The 23,625-nt window shown below is 48.2% G+C and overlaps 1 protein-coding gene across 1 annotated transcript in view; it reads right to left on the bottom strand.

Moving 5' to 3' along the window:
• Positions 1 to 1,084: 1,084 nt before the first annotated feature.
• The window catches only part of KCNJ3 (potassium inwardly rectifying channel subfamily J member 3), a gene marked incomplete at both ends in the record, with an annotated part of 55,010 nt that continues 32,469 nt past the window's right edge, over positions 1,085 to 23,625 (bottom strand). The window contains one exon of the mRNA XM_082312498.1: positions 1,085 to 1,668. Coding sequence (XP_082168624.1) covers positions 1,085 to 1,668 — 584 coding nt within the window. The remainder of the gene's footprint in view (positions 1,669 to 23,625) is intronic.

Raw genomic sequence — 23,625 nt, 5'->3', positions numbered from 1 at the left:
GACGCCACCGGCAGCGCAGCCAGCGGCCGGCGAGCCGTGTCCCTGCCCGGGCTTGGGACTTGCCGCGACTCCGCACAGCTCCGGCTGCGAGACCGCGGCTCACGCAGCCATCACCTGCATCGCCACTGGCCCAGCTGGGCCATCAAAGCAAGAGGGAGCAAAATCCGGGCACTGCGGAATTAGGGGGAACTGTGACTCTGCCTTTGGGGTGCAGTTCGTCCAGAATAAATGCCTGCTTGGCTTCATGGAGACATTCAGCTATTTTCATGTTTAGCTATTCTATCAACATGAGAAATCAAGCACGTCCTGCTTATTTAAAATGGTTTTCTTGCACATATATTATAAATCACGAAGATTTAAAAAAGATTTTACTAATCGTATCTAAAGTGTGAATATTATTCATTTATTTATTGTTTTGCCTAGGCTTATTAATACAAGTTTCTTCTCTAAACAATGCCTTATGAAATACATTTTATTTTTTTTCTGGTAGCCTAGACGCAGGAAAAGAAACCCCAAGAAAATTTTAAAGCAAAATAGAAACCAGCAGTTAATTTAAGGCTAGCAGATTTAGCGTCAGGAATTAACTGATACACCTTCTTTTAAGAAAAAAGGCATGCACCATAACTACTTTGTTGAACAAAACATCACGATCCACATCAGAGAAAAAAAAAACCAACATTTTCAAATCAAATTATAACTTACCCTGAAAGTTACCCACTCGCATGTTTTACCTACTACTTACTCTTAAGAAATACAGGGGAAGGGAACGCCCCTTTCCGTATTTTTCAGAATATACAGTATAAATATAGCAGGAGTCATGCCATAAAACTATATGCAAAAATTGCACACTATTATTGCATGCGTGTTGTGATACTACATGCCAAGGAAGATCAGCTCGCCGATCGTCCCGCTGGTCGCGCTTACAGCGCAGCCACCCCTGCCGAGGGGATGCTCCTGCCTCCCGGCGCGCCGGGGACCACAGAGTTCAGCACACATACGGCTGGTGGAGGGCCTGCTCTCCTGCCCACGCTGCCCTGGCCAGTAGCAGTTCAAGCTCTAAACGATAGCTAGAAGTCCCGTCGGGTTATGTAAACCGGTCCGAATTCATTTTTCGCAGTTTGGGTGGAAGGTTCCCTTCCATCCTGCCGCCGCCTGACAGCTTCTGCAGCTTGGGCGGCAGGTCGGCCACCGACTGGCTGATGGGATCCGACATCATCTTTGTGGTTTTAGACACCAGTTTCTCCTCCGAATTCCCGGGGACCGAGCTGATCCGCTGGAGTTTCATGGGTAAATCCCCCATGCTGTAGGCCTTCTCAGAGGTGGTGGAACTCATCCTGAGGAGTTTTTTGGGGAAGTCTTCCCTCCCAGTTATTTTCTGCAGTTTTGAAGGTAGTTTTGTGCCAACTTCGTCAAGACCATCCAGGCACTCCACCGAGTTATTCCTTTCCTTGCTGTTGCTCACAGCAGGCGCTATCAAGGGAGAGGACATGAGCAGCATCTCCTCCTGCTCCTTCACGCTGTACGGTGGGGTGGGGACCTCAAACGTCGCGTGGAACTGGGAGTAATCGACCTTAAAGAACCCCTCTTCCAAGGAGATAACGGGGAAGAAACGATGACCCCAGAGCACCTCGTCCTCGGTATAGGATGTCCTGGCTTGGCATGTCATCCCTGCAACAACCAAGGGAGTAAAATTTTCACCAGTTATGGACAACTGTGGATGCGCATAAATCTTGGGGGTTTTTTTTGAACATTTCAATGAAACGGACTTTATGTTTTTAAAAGTATAAAAGAAAAGGCATTGGCATGCCTACCATTCACATACAGTAGCTACTAAATTGCCATCCTCAAGGTGAAAGGAGCCAACAATAGAGGAAGGAGTGCAACTGAATAATTCACATCTACTATTATGGACACTTCTGAAGGTGCCGCTGACAAAGGGAAATACAGGGCTAACTGATAACCCCCGTATTAAATTAGTAAGAGCTGCTAATTGTAATGTAAAGTTGGACTTGTCAGGATCTTAAAGTATTACTAAGTTATTCCATATTTTCATCACATTGACGAAAGCATACAAAACCAGACCCTACGCTTTCTGCATCGTATGCACAAGCCAAGCCTGTGTTAGTGCGTTCCAACCCACCAGCGAGCAGTAGTTATGTCCTATGAAACACATTTATTCCTCTTTAAGGGCTTCACCAGCAATCTGCTTGCAGATCCATCGCTGCCAGGCTGAGATCCAAGCTTCAAAAAATTAGCAGGGAAGAAGAAATATGACTAAGAGGCACAACACTGCCCTTCCTCTTCCTCCACCGCCTCCCACCCTGGAGAAAGGTCCTCCTCCCGAGCACCCCGACTTGGCCATCCTGGTGACCCATCCGACCTCAGAAACCAGAGGGAAATGATGACCGTGGATCGCTGGAGGCTTCTAGAAGAAATCCTGCTGCTGCTTTTTTTATTTTTGTAAATGGTATCTGTAGCAATCTGTAAATAGAATTACCCTGCCATTTTAACCTAGTATAGCAAACTGGAAATATGACATTTGGTTTTCAGGAAGCTAAATCTACCTCTGCAAACACATCCTCTGCTTAGCTGGCAAGAATGCCTTTAAGTCAGGAGAAAATTAAAGGAAACTTTGGAAGGCACAAGAAAAACGATAGCAGGGCTGTAGCGAGGGGAACGGGAGATGGATATGCGCCTGCTGACATACAGCCAGAGAAATAAAATTTTATTACACTTTATGTTACTGCTAATGGAATCAAAGCTTTAGTTTTGCATAGCAATTTCTACTGCTAATATGTCTGAGTATATCACAAGACATAAACCTCAGTTTTCTGTTTTATCTCGTAGGAGAAAAATATGAACCCGGGGTTTTTTCTGCGCTGAACGCCGCTCCCACCGCCCACGAAGGCGCCTCGCCTGAGCTGCCACCCCGCGGGAGCTCACCCCGAGACCCAGCAGCCCTAACCCTTCCCGCAGCCTCAGGGAGGACACGATTTTATACTTTATGATGCATTTTCACCCGGTCAGCGTGTGTTTCAGTTCTGTTTACCAAGTGAAGTGGAAGCAATCACATACCTAATGCTTTAGAAAAAAACTGCAATTTTTAGAAAAATGGTAATTAGAGTGAGTACTTCTTCCATCTGTGTCCTTTACTCTGCAGCTGTTCATTAGCCATACCTTCGCCGTGAAAGCCCAGACCTTTCCCCCTCTGCTTCTTCAGACCTGACTTCCAAGGGAGACCTCATTAGCGAACCAACGTGCCTAATAACGCATGCAAATGGCGGGAGCCGCACTTGGAGTTGGGTCTACGGTGCCTGCGAAGCAGATGGCTGGTTAACGCCGGTGACCTACGTTTTTGATAACAAATTGCTTAAAATGCAAAGCTGTCTGTACAGAAAAGTTGATAATCGGCAACCGCGCTGCGCGGCAGGCTTTGCTGAGGGGGTTGGAGCCGCACCTCCGGCATGATCCCGTGGGAACGCTGCCGGGGCGGCCCCGGCAACGCTGCTCTGCGGAGAGCGGACTGCTGTGGGGAAATGACTCGCACGGCTTTTTCTTTGCATTGGCAACACTAAAAAAAAAAAGAATTTTTATTGTAAAAGGTGTGCTACCAAAATGCCACAGGGGGTGTAGCACGGGGCGTGGGGGGAACGTGCGGGTCAGGAACTGCCAGGGCTCGGGGAAGGGGACGAGTGCTCAGGACCAGCCGCGCCTGCATCCGCAACCCCATCCACGCCCGCAAGAGACCCCGTGCCCGACGCTGCCAGCCCAGGGCGATGCCGGGGCACGGGACCCGCTGCCGGAGGGGTTAGGCCCTCCCATCCCCACCAGCCGCCGTGCTATTTCTACCCCCCAATTTATCATCCTGCCATCTACCAAACCTGCTGCTGCCAGTAGGCTTCCAAAGCAGGCATTTTATACCTGCTTACTATCGAAAAATGTATTAGCTGAATCTCAGGAAGATCAGCTTCACATTTTGTTGCATTGATGTAACTCTTTGTAAGCTCACCTGAGAGAGAAACATTTGCAGGTATGTAATTTTTCTTTAAAAATCAATTTATCTTATTCACTAACAAACCCAAGGGCACAAATTATTTAACAGCCTCTCAGGATGAACAGCAGTGACTAATATGCTCGTCATTATAGGGAATACCTGTCACGCTAAGCAGACGATGCTAGAGGTGCTACCGTGCTCTGATAAGCCCTTGGACAAGAAATCAATTCTCAGGTTTTCTTCCAGCTCCGCTGCCTTTCCCGGCTCTTCCTTCCCTTCCCGTTTTCTCAGCAAAGCCTCAGACTCCCAGCTATCAGCTCTGCAGCGCCTGTCTGCTATCACACGCTTCGAGCAGCCGGCTCACAGCAGCCCCGGCTGTAACCATCTCTTGTATGATTACAGCAGTAACAACGGCGTTGCAGAAGACTCTGGATGACCGGAGCCATTACCCACATCCTTGCGCAGAACAAGCAGCAGCTCTTTGCAAGTGTCCTAATGCACGGCCCGTGCTCGCTCCTTTGGGAGAATTAAAGCTGGCAGCGGCACTTGGAGAGGCACGGTCCTCGGGGCTGCCAGCCAGAACAGTAACAGTGTGTACAGCCCGCGCCCGGAGCACCTCATCTCGCTCAGGGCATCCGAAAGCCATCACGCTGCTTCCCACAGCACGGGCAAAGCCAACCGCAGCCGAGGCAGGTCCATGCAGCGCCCATGGCACCAGCGTGGCGGGGGAAACATCGCCCACAGCTCGGCTCTCCCCTTGCTTGCACCATGAGCGACGTCTTGAACAGGCTGCCTGGACACGAAAGCACCAACCCAAAAACCAGCGGGTATTTCCACGTTTTCCCATAGAAGAAGCAGGACCACCTGGGTGCAACCTGCCAGAGACAGCCCTTCTTGATAACTACCTCAGGATTATTTTCCATTAATTTATGTTCATATAAATATAGGCCTTTTATTTTAATGTAGATGTAGTTTCTTTCTGACCTTTAAAAACCAAGATGCTTGAAGCAGGAGGAGGCCAGCAGCCGTGCTGGGCCACGCCAAAGCGCAGGCAGGCGCGGGGCCGGGCTGCCGACGGCACCTCCCAGGGGACGGCACGCTGCGGTGGCCATGGGCTCACACCGGCAAGTTTTCCTCTCCTTCTGTTGGTATGAAAGGCTTTTCGGTTTTTTGTGCATTTTTTTTTTCCCCTAAGAAGTTATTCATCGGCAGGGTACGCAGCCAGCAGATCCTTCGATGCCTCCATCATGTTAATGGGCCCGTTAAAATTTTACCAAGTTGTCTATATTATTAATAGTCATTTGCAGTATAAATTTTAAACTCTCGTTTGGAAGCAAACATGCTGTATGCAGTGCATACAATTAAAAAGCCATCCGTTTGTCAAAGTAAAAGGTTTCGATGCATTTTGTTCATCGCTCCTAACGCAGGCTTCCACCACAAAGTGCTCTCCAGAGCTGTTAACGCCCGGTGACTGCAATGTACATTAGCAAAGCTCTGCCTGCATACAAATCGCAACAACACACCTGAAAAAGAGGTACACTTGTGCACATATTCCAGCATAAAACCCAACCCAAATGTCCAAGAAAAACCCTCTCTGTTATTTCAAAAACAGAGGCTGCGAAAACATTGTTTGCTGTGTGCAAGGGAAGAGGTTTTCATCCAGCAGCTCTGCTCCGAAGGGGGCAGGCAGTGCTCGCTTGTCTGAACACCCCGTACCTCCACAACCTCACTGCTGCCCACCCCTACCCAGATCATCTCTCGCCGTTTCCAGGAATGATATTCCTTCTGCAGACACTAGGAGCTGTCTCTGTTTTCAAAGTATTATGAATAAAGAGCTTAAAGGAAGGCGAGGGCAAAGTCTGGTGACTCATGTCCTCATGGGCAGAGGCTGAAATGGTGTTAGAGAGAGCTTTAGTATTAGACATTATTAGAAATTCTGCAATTCAGTCATTTACACCCACCTGTAGTGATCTGGCATCCCTCTGTAGAGGCTGGCACCTAATGCCACAGTCCATAACACAGGAAAATCCCAGCCATCCATATTTAGGAAAATTGTCCATTAACTTCTTTGAATAATGTACAGCAGAGCAGCTCTGGAGGATGAGCACGGGTTAAACCGATGTATTTCTTTCCTCAAGTTTGGTATGAAAGTATCTTTTTTTTTTTTTTAAATAATCATGCCTTCTCCTTTCAGCATTTGCTCTATCTGAAGCAAGCACTATCACTGGAGAAAAATGCATCTATCTGTCACATCATAAGTTATTAATTACAAGTTGTTATTTCTAATGAGGTAGAACTCTTGGTTTTAGAGCCCCAGCCGAGCTGAAAAAGTGGATACAATTATCCCACCGTCAGCCAAGCAGCAGACTATTTAAGCTTTTATTTTTCTCTGGCTCTGGCAGGTTCAGACTGAATATTCCATTTCCAGGAAACACCAGCGAGAAACAGGGCCGTGCAAATGCTGAGACACAGCTGACAGGGACCGGAGCTCCCCCTGTGCTCCCCAATAAACACATATACAGAGGGGGTTTGGTGCCGTTGGGATGATGCTGGGGTCAGAATTCCCCAGCATCTGAAATCCCAGTAATTCAGTTAATCATCCCGATTGCTTCTAGCTTTGCTACAGGATAAGGCCAGTTCCCCAGGAACGCGAAGGCACCCCAAAGGACAACGGTTGTTGCCACCAAAGCCACCGAAGATCCAGCATCATCTTGCATCACCCAAAGTCCTGTCCCATGTATGTTGGCCGTGATGTCCCCATCGCTGCAGGGATCTGACCCAGCTGGACGTGGACAACCCGTCCTTTGCCACGAGCATGCTTGCCTTCAGTACCCAGGCTGGCTCAGTAAGCCTGAGCTCAATTACAGTCATTACTGTGGTCAGTGCGGGCTTTAGACAGATTAAACACGTCCTGAAGTACCCAGGTATGTGGTCCCTCCTGATGCGGCCAGAGAAAGGCAGAACCACAAAGCATCCCACCGCTGTGACTTGCTGTCAGCACAGCTGAGAGCTGCCTCCCCGAATTAATAAGGGGGCAGATGGAGGACAAAAAAATCTGTAAATAAGCACTTTGACTAATTCTATCCTATAATAACCCTCAAATTATTTCCAAATTTCTAAAGTACCCAGATGGAGCTGGCTGCATTCAGGCAATTTCTAGAACTCTTTAATATACTGCCTTGAAAAAAATCACAGGCGTGCTGTTATTTATATGGCCCTCTTACATTTTATTACAGAAGCTGGCTGATAGTTGACAAATCACAGCTCACCAATAAGCTTTTAACAGCCCCCCCCGAAAGCCTTCAGAAGCAATTTAGGCATACAAAGGTTATAAGGCTCTTTTCTCTCTCCGAGGTAATGCCAGAAATTTCTCCTTAAATCTTGTTGTGTTTCTGGGCTGCAATTTGCTGGCCAGGGGCTGGGCGCAGGGCCACCAGGAGGTATCCTTCTTAACATGGAAACGTGGAAAAGTTCATCTTAACCAGCCAGGGAAAGAGAAAATTATTTTGCCATTACGACGACTCAACAGCACATCATCCCAACGGCACCAAAAAGGGGCATCTTGGCATCCCACCCGCCGGGACGGGAGCGAAGAGAAATCCTCCAGCAAAACTACCAGCAGAAATGCACAAATACAAGAGATGTATGCTAATATTTTATCAGATTTTTTTTCTTTTTTCTTATTAAGTGCTAGAGCCCTGCATGTTACAATGCCTGGACCTAAGCCAGCTCCAGGAGGCTGCCTGTGCAGCCGGGTGGCTCTTCCCTTCACACGCTTTACTTTGCATTTTGGGAGGGGGGGGTTACCTCCCTGAAATCTGAAGTTTATCTGTAAAGCCTCAAAAATATGTGTCAAAAATGAATCGGCCAGCAATGTTAAATCAATTACTAAGAATTAACCTAACTTACAACTGCAATCTGAGGCCCACGAAGGCAAGAGTGAAACTTGATGTGAGACTTGATATAAAAATATACCACGCTCATCCTGCACTCTTGCAGGACTAAGGGAAGATTTACCGCTGTAGGAAAAAGGAGTTGCACGATTTCCACAGCAATCTCTCCTCTTCCAGGACTGTAGAGAAATAGGGGACGAGAAGCTGGTTTTATCACATTTAGCTAAGCAACAGCGTGATATCCTGATGTTAACGTCTGGCCCCGGTGCCACCCTGTACCTGAAACGCCAATCGATGTCGCAGCTCTGCGATCAGCCAGAAAACGGGCGCCCGAAGTGGGAGGCCAGAACCAAAACTCGGAGCGAAGGGTGCTCTTCAGCTTCTCCTCTCGATGTTCACTGCCGCATTATTTTTTAATGTAAGTTAAAATGACAAGCTGTACTATGCAGGGCTGAGAAATGTACAGCCTGACGGAAGGGTTTCTAAGCAGACAGAAAGCGTGGTGTCTAAACTCTAACACTTCCCATCTATTTGGAAAGAACAGCTATTTTTAGCATTAACATTTTCCCATCATAATTTCAGGGGGTATTTTTTTATTAAACTGATGATAGTTTGAAGTGCAATAAAACTTTTGTCGATTTGTAGTTGCCAGCCTCTGCCACTCTCTGCTGTCAATGTCTGCTTTGACGCACCGGTACTTTTGCAGCCTGGTTTTCTTTAGTAGAAGGGAGGTGGGCAGCCACCTTGCCATCTACGCATTTAACGCTTCTGATTACTTTTAAAGCAATGTTTCGATTTAAAACCCCTTTTGTTAAAGAGAAAAATGATATAGCATTTCCTGAAATGCAAGAGACAAAAAGAGTCTTAAAGGTAACTACTGTAAAAAGGCGCTCCATGAATTCAGGAAAATAAAAGTATGTGAATCCCAAGCCCTGCCTGAGGCTGCCGGGGGATGCTTCAGGTGGCGGGATGCAGGCGGTGACTGAGCAGCGGGATTAGGGAAAGGCATGGAAGAGAGCCTGCCCTGCCTGCCCTGCCTGCCCTGCCTGCCCCTGCCAGGACGGGCAAGGACATTGCCCGCCGCCTTCGCAGCCACGGCCCCCTCCGAAGGCAGGGCTGGGCGTGCAGGCAGCGAGAGGGGAGGAGGAGACAGGGATGAGGGCACTGGTAAGAAGAAAATAGTTCAGATTTTGGTAACAGTGGATAATCTAAGCTCGCTCTTTCTGTAATGAGTGAACAGATACGCTTCCCGTTTTGTTCTTTAAGCTTATCTCTAGTTTCTTAGATCATGACTCAAATAGGTCCTGGGATGAGATACAAAGCAAAGCAGTGGCCCTATGGATCAGCTCCACAAGAGCCGCGTCCCTTTTTCACAGCAGAAGGAAAAAGTGGGAAAAAACGTGGAGAGCCTGCCATTGCTCAGGAGCCCCTGGTACCAGCGGAGAAGACCCCGGAGTGAGGTCCACGCATGTCCTCGGGCACCCGCTCAATACAAGTGGCCAACTCCTCGCCTGAGAGCAGCATTTCTCTTGAAACTTCCATCTGCAGCAGGCCTTTCTAGAACACTTAATGCTTAATCACCATTTATTACCGAGATCTAGAAACCGCCCCAACAAACGGAGGTCAGAGATTGAACAAATTAAGCATGTATGCAAAGGGGAACCGAGGGAGCAGAGCAAACCACGGAGCGCGCTGAACGCATTTATGCAAGAGTCAGACATCAGTCTTATGCTCAACTTTTTAATTTCTCATCGCACGGCATAGCAAACCCAGGCTTCTGCTCTGCTACTCAATTTAGACACGTTGTTTATGCTCCGGCACTATAAATACCTCCTGGTTTATTCAGACTGTGCTGTTCTCCCAGGAGCTATCTTGACACTTAAAAAATAGCGGTGACAGCCAAGGTATTTTTCTTATCAGCCAGTCCTCTTCTCAGGGCAATTTTTAATCACTCATACACACATAGTTTTCTGACATCTTGCCGACAGCTCATCTTGATGCTTACCAGGACCACAGCTACCCAGCACTAGCGCAAATTATAGCAGGTTTCAAAAATGCCATAAAACCAGCACGTAAAAGCAAGGCACGGCTGCGCGTATTAATACGGAATGTATTAATGTGAAGGAATGCAACAGGCTACTGCCAGGTGAGCTCACCTCCCCTCTTTTGTATGAGCCACTTACCAAAAAAGGGGGAAAAAATAAAAGCACAGCAGCCTTCAGCGCTGCCCTTCGGCGCTCAGCCCGCAGCCGTCTGCAGCAGTATTTTCCGTTCTTTTGAAAACACAGAGCCAGAAGCGCAGTTATCTGAACAAAATTGTCTAATGCACGTTTAATGCAGTGACAGAAATTTATACTATCTGAGAATCTGGCCTGATATTTTTATTATCTCTTTTTTTTTTAACCAAAACCTCCATATTATTCTGAAAGACTCTGATCCGTTCCATTCTACCTACGTGCAGGAGTGCGTCAGGGCTGATTTCAGCCCCTTCAGCTCCTTTCTTTGAGCAGATTTTTTTTGCGGAGCCATCTGCCACATTCCCGTTTTTGCATCATTTCCCTCCTACTGGGATGTTATTGAATAAGCAGCAGCACCAAAATGGAAGAATTTAATTCCCTGCTCCATGCAGCTCTCTGCTAGGATGCATGGAGAACGCTGCCGGCATCAGGCGCGGGCAGGAGGAAAGGGATAGAGGGAGGAAAGGGGGACGGTGACAGGGAGAGGCAACGCACCCATTTTCACTGGATGGGGATATTTCCAGGATGCTCATACGCAGAGCTGGCAATACTTACAAAGCAGTACTCGGACATAAAATAGAGTTGCCCATCCATGCCCTGACAAAGTGCAGCAGATGCTCTCCAGAGCTCCCCTCCAGCCTCAAGTATTCCATAATTTTTACTGATAACACAGCCCCATGATAACTTCCCTCATGCTAATAGCTGATGGTATTTCCAAAACCTCGGAGCAGACAGAGAAGGTTCACCGCCGGCGGCAAAATGCACTAGAGCCGTCCCTGTCCGGGGAGCGGAGCGGCGGGGCAGTCCGGGGAAGGTCGGGATGCCCTCGGCCACCTCCTCAGCCCCGGCCCGGGCTCCCCACGCCGCATAAACGACTGCAATTCTGCTTGGCTGGGGACACGTTGCAACTGGCAAGGGGACACCTTCAATAATCCAGTAACTCTTTCCAGCTCTGGGGTTTAACATTAGTCTATGCATAACTCCTATCATAGGAGAAACACTTTCTAAAAATAAAAATGAACACCTACCATAAAGCGCACATTACAACATAACGCGATGCTGGAACTTCCCCACTGCCATGAGCATTTTCCCCGGCTGTAGGGAAAGGCAGTCCTGCCCGGGACCCCCAGCCCCTGCTCCCGCGGCGGTGGCGGCAGCGTCGTGCCGGTCCCCCGTGGCAAAGCCTGGCTGTCAGCAGGCTCAGGGCTGGCTGCCGCGGCTGCTGCACCACCAGCCTGCCCAGGGCCTAAGGAAATGGGGGTTTTTGCAGAGGCGAACGGCTGTGAACCCTCGACCTGCTCCTTCAGGCGTGCATCGAGATCCACCGCCCCAGCAGCGGCTGGAGAAGCCTCGCGGCAAGCACCGGCTGCGGCGGCGGCGACCACGGGCACGCCAGAGGATGGGGATGCAATCACCACTCTTTTATTATTTCATGCCTGCTCCATCAATAGCAAGCTTCAATTTTAAAAGAAAAAAGTTCTCAATTAGCCTTAATTAATATCAAAATAACTTTCTTCCCTTGATTAGTATCAGAAGTGATTTTCCCTCCAAGCTGCCAGCATCACCTCCTCTCCTTGACTGCTTAAAGAAAAGCCCGGGGTAGCTGCCTCTGTGCTGGATTTCTCTTCAAATTGCAACTACAGTTCTTCAGTAAGAACTGAAAAGCTGGGTTCTGCAATTAATGGAGTTTTGGCTCCAAAGTGCAGCCCAAAATGCAGTGTTTTTATTTGTAGCACAATGTAACTGTCCATTGGGGATGCTGGGGAAGAGACAGCGGAGGAAAAGATTGTTTTGTCAAATCAGAAGAAAATTGTTCGGGGTCAGAGGATGTCTCTGGAACATACGGCTACAGTGAAACGTGAGAGAAGTCTGCCAATCAGTCAGTTAGGGGAAAAAAAAAAAAAAAAAAAAAAAGACATTTAAAATAAATTATCCTCTCTGAATGAGAACATTTTAATTATGAGGCAAGAAACACAAACCCAAACCCCAACCCTTCCCTTTGAATACACGATTTCTTCAGCAGCCCTATGCTTCTCCAAACACCCACCCAGCCATATGCTGCTGAGCACCAAAATAGAGCACTTTAATCTTCAGGGCTTTGGCAGGCCTAAAAAAAAAACCTGAAGAAGTATTTCACGTTAGAGACTGCCTTCCTGGGATGGAAAAACTATTTCTCTTCGTATTGAAAGGTACCATTTGCTGGTGCTATACCATACGGCCACGAGCCGGTGCATTTTCGGGCTGCAGGTTATGAGAGTGTCTCCTAATTGCTGCCTGCAGGGAGGAGGGAGCCGGCAGCGGCGACCTGCTGCAGCACCGGCTCCTCCTTCCCAGCCTCCCTGCCTGCATCCACCGGACGGGAAAAGGCTCCCAGCGGATGCCTGGGAGACATATTTAAATATACCATAAACCTGGCAGCCAACTTCTAAGCTGAAAATAATGTGCCATTTGGTATGAACTGCATCAATAGAAGGATGAAATACAACACGGAGCTGTGTTTGGAAATAAACCTTCCTTATTTAGTGTTGTTGGTCTAACATATGTATTAATTTGTTGAATATCTTTGCAACACTAAACATTTCGAGGCAATTGATGCGTCCCTAGAACTGCTTCAAAGAAACCTGCTCCTGTGCCGGCGTGACTTCTGCTCCTGACCTGCAGCCCCAGCTGGCCCGTGGCCGCTTCAAACAGAAATTCAGCATGAGACACCCCCAGACCGCGAGCCTCCCGGGACAGCGGGGAAACCTCATTTACCGTCCCCTCTTGGTGTACCAGTGTTTAAAAATGATGGTGGTCACCGACTGCCCTAGTACTCCTATGTACCCCAAAGGCATCTCAGGGCTAGATCCAGGGGCGATGGAGGTACCTGGCCGCTGGAAACCAGGGGATGGCCCCCAAATAGAGGGGAGATGGGGGACAAATGAGCTCCTGCTTTGGGAAAGGGGCTGCCTACAGCAGAGCCACAGCAAATGCCTGGAGAAGAGGACTGCCTGACGCTGGCAATCCTACCAACCCTAAACCGCTACCTTCTGTTTTGAGGGAATATTCTGTTCCTTTCTGCTACCCAGATAACTTCTGACATTGTGTGTAAACCAGCTTCTCTAGCTACAGCCCTTTCACCCGCACCTACCCTCTGCAAGAGTACCTGTCTTGCGCTTGAAACACTCCTAGTTCCCAGCTCCATCACCAGCATCTCCCAGGCTGGTACAGCTTCTGTCACGTATTTAAAATTAACGCACAGTGCTTAACACAAGATCCCTTGAACTAAACATAGCATTTGCCGCACAGTCGTCGGTTTTCGCTGACAAACATTTCTTGCAAACACGTCAGGCACACAGAATTTCCTAGGGAAGAGATGCATCAGTTTTGTCAGTGCTGGGGGAAATGACTGTCGGGCTGGACTTGGGCTGTAAAAGCCTCTTCAGGGAACCAACACACCTTGCTGCACCATATATATACACATATATGCCATATATAAATTTAGAAAACAAGTTATGCTCTTTGGCGTAGTGCTGAATGGCCCCTGGCAAAAGAGTGGCCTTCACAGGCTGCTACAGGGACCCAAGCACCAGCACCAGTTCTCTGTACTGTTCTGCAATGTCGAGAATTACACTTAAATTACAGCAAAGCAGCAAGAGCAATAGTATTTGCACAGCTTTTCAGAAGCGATCCGTGAGAAGAGCACCCGTGCAAAGGCTGGGAGAAACGGGATGCTTCGCCCGGAGGACCAAGGCCCAGCCAGGTGCCCACCCAAAATACGCAGTTTTAAATAGTGCTCTTAGTCCCGGCAGCTCCCACAGAAAATAAACACAGCTGCATGAAGACGAGTGGAAAACCAGGCAGTAAATCCTTGCAAATATACAGTTCTTCATTAGGCTTCATTTCCTGGCAGCAATTTCAGGTTTTCATGACAACTGTATATCTATATAGGTCCAGAAATGCTTCTGAGGTTTCAAAATAATCACAAACTTCACAAAGCAGAACACCTTAAAAATCAGGATTTTCTCATCTTTATGCAGTAATTTGTTGATGGTGTTGCAGGTAGTTCCTGGAATATGTACGAGCGTATACATCTAACCCAACATCCATTTACATTTTGGGAGGTACGGAACATTCGCTCCGGGTTTCTCTCCCTCCCTGGTGTGTTGTACACGCTGCACCACAGGCTCGGTACAAGCTTAAACAAATCTGCCCTGCTCCCTTTGATCAGGACGTTTCACTTTTTGGTTTAAGTCAGATGTTACATCTCTCAGCCGTTAGCGAGGAAGCAAAACAATGTTCTCACTTGTACTTTCGGTGTAAAAACCTCTACCTAGGTGCGAGTCCCAAATACTGGCACACTGGTATATACCTGCTGCTATCGGCTGTGCAGCCTCTGCTCAGCCTGACCAGTTGGGAATGCTGCTAAAATGCAAAGTTGAAATGGAAATATTTTTAAGGATGCTTTTCAGCATTAATTAACAGGAATACAATTGCTTTAATTTTCCTAAGAGCCATGACTGAGCCCCAGGCACCTGGTGGGACATAACAGGGTTTTGTTCTTCCCATCTGAGCAGTCCCTGGCCACAAAGAGCAGTGAAATAAGTTGCCCATTACCTTGGGTTTCCAGCCTTTGAAGATGGGGCTCGCTCAGCAGTACACCACCACGCTGGTCCCTGTCCAAGGACGGTCTCTAAGCCCTGGCCTGATGACTGATTGTCGTCTTTAAGGCAGAGAAGATGGAAGACAAAAGATGCTTTTCTTGGAAAAACCATGAGTTCACTCCCGCCTTACTCCTTAGAAGAAAGTGTGCAGAGCTTTGTAGCTACTATCACATAGATGCTGGCTACATGAAGCCATGCAGCATGCTTTCTTAATAACAAAACCAATTTTAAAACGGACTGAGCACAGAAAGATTCACACTCTCTTGTCTCTGATGCCCGTGGCGCAGCTTCGGCAGCCTCAGGTGAACACCTGGGAGAGGAGCTCGGGCGGGCAACGGTGGGCTGAGCCCTCCAGCTGGTGAGTGGTGTCACCGCTTGCCCTTCACCACGCAGAGGTCCTCTGCAACTTCAGCCCTGGGCTCCTCCTTACAAACACGGGACCCTGCTACCCCGTCTACCTAAGGACGCAGTGGTGGGAGTGTTAATCCAACGAGCGAGCAGGAGGCCACCGCAGGGTCCTGGCCCGGGTCCCAGGGATGCAGATGCAGAGCATCGCATTTCCATGTGCAACTGGTCCTAGAGGATGAGCAATATGAGCAATATTTCTCGTTTGAGGTATTTTATCCGGGTGGTTTGGAGGCAGCCTTAGACTGGAGCTCTCGACACACGAGCAGCTTTAAGACAAAAAAGAAGCTAAAGGGACAGCTCACCATCAGTATTCCTGCCCAGAGGTGTCCTGGGCTGTCCTCCTCCATCCCCTCCTGCACCGGCCGTCCCACCCTCTGCGGGGAGGTCCCTGGAGGACCCACCCATAACCCCTTCTCGTGGGGCCGCGGGGGTGCGCAGGCCTTGTGCTGCCCTCCAGAAAGGTGAGCCTTCCCTTGGCAGAGAGCCATCTCCATCCTTCTGGAGAAGCCGCGGTGGAAGTTGGCTGGTGTTGGGGTGAAGGACCCAAAGAGATACAGGGACCACCTGGAAGCTGCTTTCTTCTCTTTGAATTAATGTACTGGCTCAACGTCTCAATGGTACATGTAAAGAAGATGTAAAGAAGCCTTGCCACTTGTAACCAATAAACACTGGGTCTTTCCGTAAATTTGAGATGTGAAAATCAGCCTGCCCAAATCTAAGGTCTCCCCTTCCTATGCAGTGAGCAGAGCTTCTTCCCATTACCTCCCCAACCTACTGAACTCCCTCCGGACAAACTTCTAAAAAAGTATCTTCAGGCATTCAGTAATTTTGTGTTGTTTCTTTTCCCCTTGGTAATATATTTGACTGATCTCTACAGATTACACAGGTGCATTCATATCACCAGGTGCACAACATTTCAGAGCTGTTCCTTCATTTGCAGCATCATCCAACCTCTCCCATATTAAAATAAAAATAAAAATCCAAAAATAAAACAGGACCAATATTTCCTGATGCAAAGGCAGGAAAGGCAGATAAGGCGCAGAGTTATTGAATGCTGTTTTCTTCATCTGGCCCCAACTTCCATCATGGTTTATATACAAAGCATCAAGAAGATAATATAGCAGAGAATAATTTCCTGCGGTGTGCACAGGAGTGAGACTATTACAGCAGTCAGCGAAGGTTAATTAGTGACTATATCTATTGCAATGTGATGTCATGCAGCGTACTTGTTATTTCCATGTGCGTGCCAGGAGAATAAATAAGCCACAACTCAAAGCTGTACTGTACAAATAACCATATGCCGATGAGGGGTTTCTAATTTTATATACAAACCTTTCCTTACATTCGAATTGCACTGACATTAACTCTCACCAGGCTAGTTTAAAATCCTGTAAGTCTGGGCCCTTTCTGACATTTTGGGGAAAATCATGCGTTTTCTTTCTGAAAACTTCAAAAGTGAGTCAGTTTTTTTAACATTTCCGTGTGAATTTTGTATGGTATTCTTTTTCACTTCCAGTCCTACATGTCAGCGTACTGCTTTTGTTCTGGGAAAAGACTTGTTGGGCTGCGGAGGTGCCTCCGTACCTTCCTAGTGGATGAGGCAGAAGGAGTGAACATGAAGTGTTGAGATGTTTAGATGGCAATCACCACGAAAGGCCTGCTCAAATTCAAGAGCAGCGTTCATCAGTTTCCATCATTTGTTCAGTTTTAGGCTAAACGTGACAAATAAAAATCCAAGAAAGGATTGAGAAAGCCTTCGATGAACACACAAAATCTAGTAAGCATTTCAGAGCTAAACCGTTTTCCCAATTCAAAGATTTGCTAATTAATTACCAAAATATGCTCGTAGAACTGGTCAAACCCTTGGGACTGGGCACCTGCCACACCGCCAAGGGAAGCCAGCACGTTGGCTTTGCCCACGGCTGCCGGAGAGACCTGCACGGGCAAGGGTGAGATGGAGAGATGGAGGAGGAGGGCAAGAGATGGAGAGGGATGGGCAAGAGAGATGGAGAAGGAGGAGGAGGAGGAGAGGCTGCTGGAAACTACTCAGTTCGCCAACAACTACTCTGAAAAAACACCACCACCACGAAGAACTCTATAGAAAAACGCTCCTCCTTCACCCCCCAACCCAATTTCTCTCTTTTGTGATACCGTTGTATTCAGAAATTCAACACAGCAGGCACAAAGGCTGCCAAGACTGTGTGAACTATCATTCTTTGCTATGGAAAAGCAATTTAAAGGTGGTGTAGATTTTTCTTTTGAGAAATACCGCTTTTTAACCCACTGATGGACACAACTCTTGGTGCCAAATTATAAACACGCTACTCCCCTGTCCAGGCAGGGCCCCAGAACCTCGTGCCAGCTCTGTGGCATCTGGTCTTTCCCCCTTTCCACAGCACCGCTGGGTATTTCCAGCTCCTGCAATCCTTCACCACAGCCCGTTTGAGAGGGGCAGTTTGGCGGGGCATTGATTAGCCCCCCAGCCATCGCTTTTCAATGCAGCAGCAGAAATGTTACGCTGAAATGAATTAGATTTCCAATAGAGACATTACAATAAAGGACGATGTAAATGGTCTGAATTCCTAGGGAAAAAAGGGTGAGTTACAATAAGACCGAAGCCTCTCTTCTCATACTTTAAACCACACAAGCTGGAGCCAGTGAAGATGGGCACGCCACTTCATTTTTCAAGGTCGGGGACCTGCTGCAGAGATCTTTACGGCAAATCCCTCTTACGCAGCCCGACGAGCGGTGCCTGTGCTCCCTGCGTGCACAGGCGCGGGGCAGAGGGCTCAGCACGGACCTCCTTTCCTTAGCAAGGAAAGGGACTCAGCACTTTTATGGCAAAATTCAGTGATTCTTGTAAAAACAAGACCAGAAAGAAATTAATAAAACCATGCAATAAATACACCATTTATCAGAGCAATTTAAAGCTAAGCGAACCAAGAAAAAGGTTGCCGCTTTGGTAGTATCATCCATGCACGTATAAAACTGCAATTGCCCTTTTGGTTAAATGCCACAGCTAGGAAATACGGCATGAGCCTCCGACTAGAAAAGCTGATTTTATAATCCCAGACTGACTTACAGTAAGAACACTCTTCTAGTGATACCCTTAGTTCAAAAGGTGTCGGAAGGAGGGGAGGAAAGAGCGCGATGCACACGTGTCCCCAAGGCCAGCTGCTTCCAGCCTCGGACCACGCCTTGAGGACTAATCAAGATGTCACTTCAGGAAAAGATAAATCCGTATTTACCTATATTTTAGGGTTTATGCTTGGTAGAGGCTGAAGTGGAGAACACTTAACTCTGTAAATGAACACTGCAAATAATTTTGCCCTTGACACAATTCTCCCCCCGTCCCTCCAGAGACAAAGAATCCGTTGCCACGCAGGTGGACTGCTATAGCGGCTGAGGTATAGCCATTAGCAGATCAATGTACGTGTTTAAAGTCCAATTTGCAGCTATGTTATTGCTAGGAAAACAAAGGTTTCCAGGTTTAATAGAAAATAGACATTTTAATGAATAATCAGTGTCCTGAGAAATAATGAAGCAAGTGGTATTTGCAGATCCTATACCCGTTTTTCACCACTTCTTCCCTACTGTAATTTTTTCCTATATTAAAAGAGCTATGTACCGCCACTTTTAAAACACAAATTACAGCCAATAGAAGAAAAAAAAGTGTATTATTTCCAAGGACAAACACAGACTGACACGCTCACTGGTGAATCGCTGAGGATAAACCTCATACTCAGATCTCAGGGGGTCTTTAATGAACCCAAGGAAGCCAGAGGGGCTTGGGGAAGAAGTAGGGGAATCTGAAGAGCTCAGAGATGACAACTGCACCCGTACTCCTCTAACCATCACTCCTCGCCGCAATGCCGCCCGCGGCAGCAGTCCGACGGCGCACGGCCGGGCGCTTGTCCCAGACCCGCAGCATTGCCCGCGCTGCTGGTCGCTGTTGGGTGCACTGAGCACGTCCCTACCGCGCTGCCGTGGGAAAGGGGTGCGTGGCCAAATCCCCCCTCCAGGCCCAAAACTGCTCCCGCAGCCACGAATTTGGCCCAGATGAATTGTTTTGCATTAGACAGCATCTTTCCCCTGGGGATTCTGACTGTTAACGACTGAGATACTCCATCACAGGTTTTCCTTGCAAATGCACTGTTAAAAAAAAAAAAAATAAAAATCAAGAGTAGTTTTGTCAAGAGCCAAAGCACCTTCTGCCTCGTGGACTGCCCGGGGAGCCCCGAGCATCCTCCACCCCAGCCCACCGGCACTGGCTGGCATGCTCCTCGGCACACCGAGAGTCAAATACATGATTTAATCCAGACTGGACATAGCCAGCTATAGTTGTAGTATTAAAAATAATCAGCAAATATACTGAAAAATAACCCTGGGAAAATGATCCACAGTGAAATGCAGTGGCCAAGTTAACTGCAGGCATGATTTGGTTCCCCACTTGTGTTAAGGCGTAGAATGAGTAAAATGGAATAAAAAGAAGGAAACTGAGAAGGTTGTGCTCCCCTCTGGGTTTCCCCTCCGCTGTCTCAGCGCAGCCCCGAGGCTTCGCTGCCGGCTATCTGCCGGACACGCAGCAACGCTCCCCTCCGAGCCCCCGCAGCGTGCCGGCTGCTACGGCACCGATGCCGCCGCTCTTCACGCTCCCGTGCATCAGAGGACCCAGCTCCTCCGCAGAGGATGGGGTCCCACCTCATGGGACACCGCGCTCGGTGCCAGCCCCCGGCCAGGCAGCGTGGTTTGCAGCCGAGCCCCAGGCACTCCCCCCGACCCAGGCATTCCTCATCGGGATGAAGCAGCACGGTGTGGTGGAGAGCACAGAGAAGCGACAACTTCATTTGGTGGAGAATACATTAAATGGAGAAAAAATAAGATAAAAGCGTTTACAAGCTCCTGTATGCACACATTTTGTTTTAAAGACGTGGTCATTTGCAGCTTTTCTCCACAAACTCCACATCCCAGCTTCTCATATATGAAAACTACTCAATAAAAATGCCATTTTTCAAAGTTTCCATAGTTTTAAGTAGTAAAGTTACACTTAACAGACTCAACTTTGTAATAATGATCTTACGGTTGGACTCAATCTTAAAGGTCTTTTCCAACCAATTCTATAACCTGGATGCTTGCATGGGGACAACTTGAATTAATATTTGAATTGCAAATTCAAACTTGGGATTTGCAATTGCCACCGGACAGCTGGCACCTGCTCTCCCGTGGGTGCCTCTGGGCATGCAAAGCTGGGGCTGCACATCAGGGCAGGACAACAGCTTACTGGTCACTATTCGGTTTCTTGCAAAGCAAAAATAATAATAAAAGCAAGGCCAATTTCATGGCCCGAAAGCCAGGCGATGCGACGACAGGCTGTAGGCACAAGCACTGCCAACACAGCTCCTGTCTGCAGCTTGGAGAGGGAAAACCCTGCTCTGCAAGTGCAAAGTTAGGGAAAATAAAAGAGCCGAGCCCAAAGTGCAGACTGGGCTAGCGGGAAAGCTGAAGCAGAGGTTTAGCTGCCGCCGGGCTGAGGAAGGAGGCGTTCCTCGATAGCCAAGCTGGAGCGTGGCTGCCAGCGCTCTGCGGAAGCAGGGACCCGCACCGGGCGGGCAGGGCAGCGGGCAGGGGCGGCAGGGCAGCCCCCGGGGGAGAAAACTTCCTTTTTCCACCCAAAGCCGGCAAAGGTGACTCCTTCTCCTGGAAGGGATTCAAGGATGCCCCTTCCCGGCTGCCAGCACCCGTTGCTAGGATCTGCAGCTCTTTTTCTCTCTCTCCCCCTGAAGGACTTTCATCTGCAATGTCAGGTTTCCTATGTACGTTTAAAAAAAACAGTTAAATTTGCACAAATGCGAAGCAAAGCTGTTAACTTTAATCACTTTCTAAGGCAAGTCCAGCTACATCTCAAAAATCCTGGCTTTTGGCAGGAGCTGTGCGCTGACGTGACCATGTACGCTCCAGACAGTATTTCTTCTCCTTTCCATTTGCAAAAATATTAATAGTCCTTTTATTTTCTTCATTTTTTTTTGTCTATTAGTCACTTCTCTGTGCACTGAGGTATGAAAAACCATTTTGTGCATTTTCAAGCTATTATCCTTCTCTCTCTGAAAGATGCAATGATGTTCCTGAGACCAAACAGACAGACGGGGTCTTCTGCTGCTGGGCTGCTGCTGCTTTTCTCTTGCAGCCCCTCATATAAAACGCGATGTACGTGTGCGCTTCACGGACAGTATACAGCACTAAACACAAGCGCGAGCATCATCTCAGGTAGGACTGGAAAAGCCCAAAGGTCTGCTTCATCCCACTGCGCTGGGTTCACCATCTCACTCTCCTACCCTTTCCTTCATTATCACCAGCAAACTACCTCACATTGGTATTTTTTTCTCGCTTTCTGGATAGCAGCCACTGCTGCTCATTTTACACAGTGTTTTCCAAAACCCACACGCCTATTATTTCCATTTACCTACTTTGAGTCTAAGAGGGAAGAAGGCGCCCACGCAGGCAGGCGGGCCGGCGGGGACGGCCATCGCACCCCGGCCGCGCCATCGCAGCCCCTTCCACGAGCCCCAGGGAGGCGACCTTTATGGGAGCACACCTCGGGTCCCCGAAATCCAGCTCTTCCCAACCACATCTGGGCCAGGCCCACCTCCGCGTTCACAAGGAGCAATGGCGGCAGCCGAAATAGCATATTACACCGCCTGAAAGTCATTAATTATTTTGTTTGTGTTTACTGATGTTCTCAGGTTGATCTGTTCAACGCTAATGAGCCATTTACTCTCAATTAGAAGCCTCTCAGAACAGAGCGCTAATTCCAGCGGGTTTTGCTGATGAATTAATTACAGTGTGAGCTCAGCCTTCTGCAGGAGCCTCTCCTCCCCTCGGAGCGAGGTCCCCTGAGCCACGGCACCCAGAGAATGTTATTTACCTTAACGCTACTCTTAGTGACACATTTGCATGGGTAATGTATACCCAGAAACACACTCAGAGCGGAAAGACGGGATGGTTTCACGGCTATCATGGATCAAGCAGCATGTTTGTCGGGCAGGTTTTAAACCCGTAAGCTCCTCAGGTTAAAAAAAAAAAAAAAAAAAATTAAAAATCCATTTCTTGTTATGTATGAAGCACTTAGTATAAAGCATTATATGAATTTTCCACAGCTTTAACAACCCGCCCAGGTCTGGCTGCTGAGCAGTACTGCGAGAAACAGCCACAAGCAGAGAACTCTTGCACTGCAAAGCCTGCTTGAAAAGAAATATTAAATATAAATCTGTGCTATTTCACCACGCAACATTAAGTCAGCAATGTTCCACTGTGGGAAATTTCATCCCCATTACTGCGTACCGCGTGAATTTAAAGCATCTGCAGCATAATGAGGAGTGGGAAAGGAGCCCCAGTGAAACACCGTGAATATGCTTAGCACTACGGTTTGTGTCCCGTTAGACGATTGCAGCTAATAGATGTGAAGCGTCACGCTACAAAATAAAAAGGCAAAAAAGGATGAATCATTAATAGGGCTCTGAAGGGTAGTTTGGAAGACGGCTATATTTAGGGAGAGGCTCTAGGGTCTGCCTTCTGTCCGGTACTTGGACTCCGGACCCTTGGGTGCTGCAGATGGCACGAGCGCCCCGGCCCCCTGCAAACCGCTGCGATGCATTGCCCCACCGCTGCTGTTAACGCCTGAGGTTTTACAAATGTAAGTACAACTTTGCATAAAACCATCTTCTAATAAGACAGTGCCAAAGATTTTCTCCAGGCACTGAGGCATGTACGAGCCAGAAGTGATGCCCCTTTCCTCTATGCCAAAGCATCGCTCCCTGGCACAAGTACCTGGTCTGATGGCTGTAAGACGAGAGCCAGCTTGCGGGCACCCCGGTGCAAGAGGAGAACACCCAGGTCACCCCAGAGGACACAGATAACCCCGATAACTTCCAGGGAAGTTTCTATACTGTAGACATCAGCATCTCCAAGAGCTGAAATTGCCATTCTGAGATGCAAAATACTTGGGAGCAAATTCTGTGTTACATGGAAGATGACAAACTGGAGACAAGGAACTAAGAAGAAAAAAACCCTAATTATTGCGCTGCAGAAGCTGGCTGAGAAGCAAAAACCGTGAGATACACTTGGCTTGGTCATGTCATGACAGCACGCAAAGTAGGTGTACATGGAAACTATTGGAAAGGATTTAATAATTTAAACAAGACAGAAGGTTCAGCTACTTCGAGATAAAGGGAAAGGCAGATTAAATCTGTTTCGGGAAACTGCCAGCCCAGCCAAGGGGGCACCCAGCAGCACGACACCCGCTCCCACCCCTCGGGTGCCCCGCGGACACGGCGTAGCATCGCTGCATCGCGCCCTGCTGAGCTGCCACTGCAGCACTGCCGCCAGTATCCAAGTGAGGGCAGGAAAACCTAAACCTCAAAGTATGCCCACATGGGCTTTTCCGTTTTACTGCT

Source organism: Platalea leucorodia, assembly GCF_965183815.1.
Source record: "Platalea leucorodia genome assembly, chromosome: 5".
NCBI classification, from domain to species: Eukaryota; Metazoa; Chordata; class Aves; order Pelecaniformes; family Threskiornithidae; genus Platalea; species Platalea leucorodia.
This window is presented reverse-complemented; position numbering and strand designations above follow the sequence as displayed.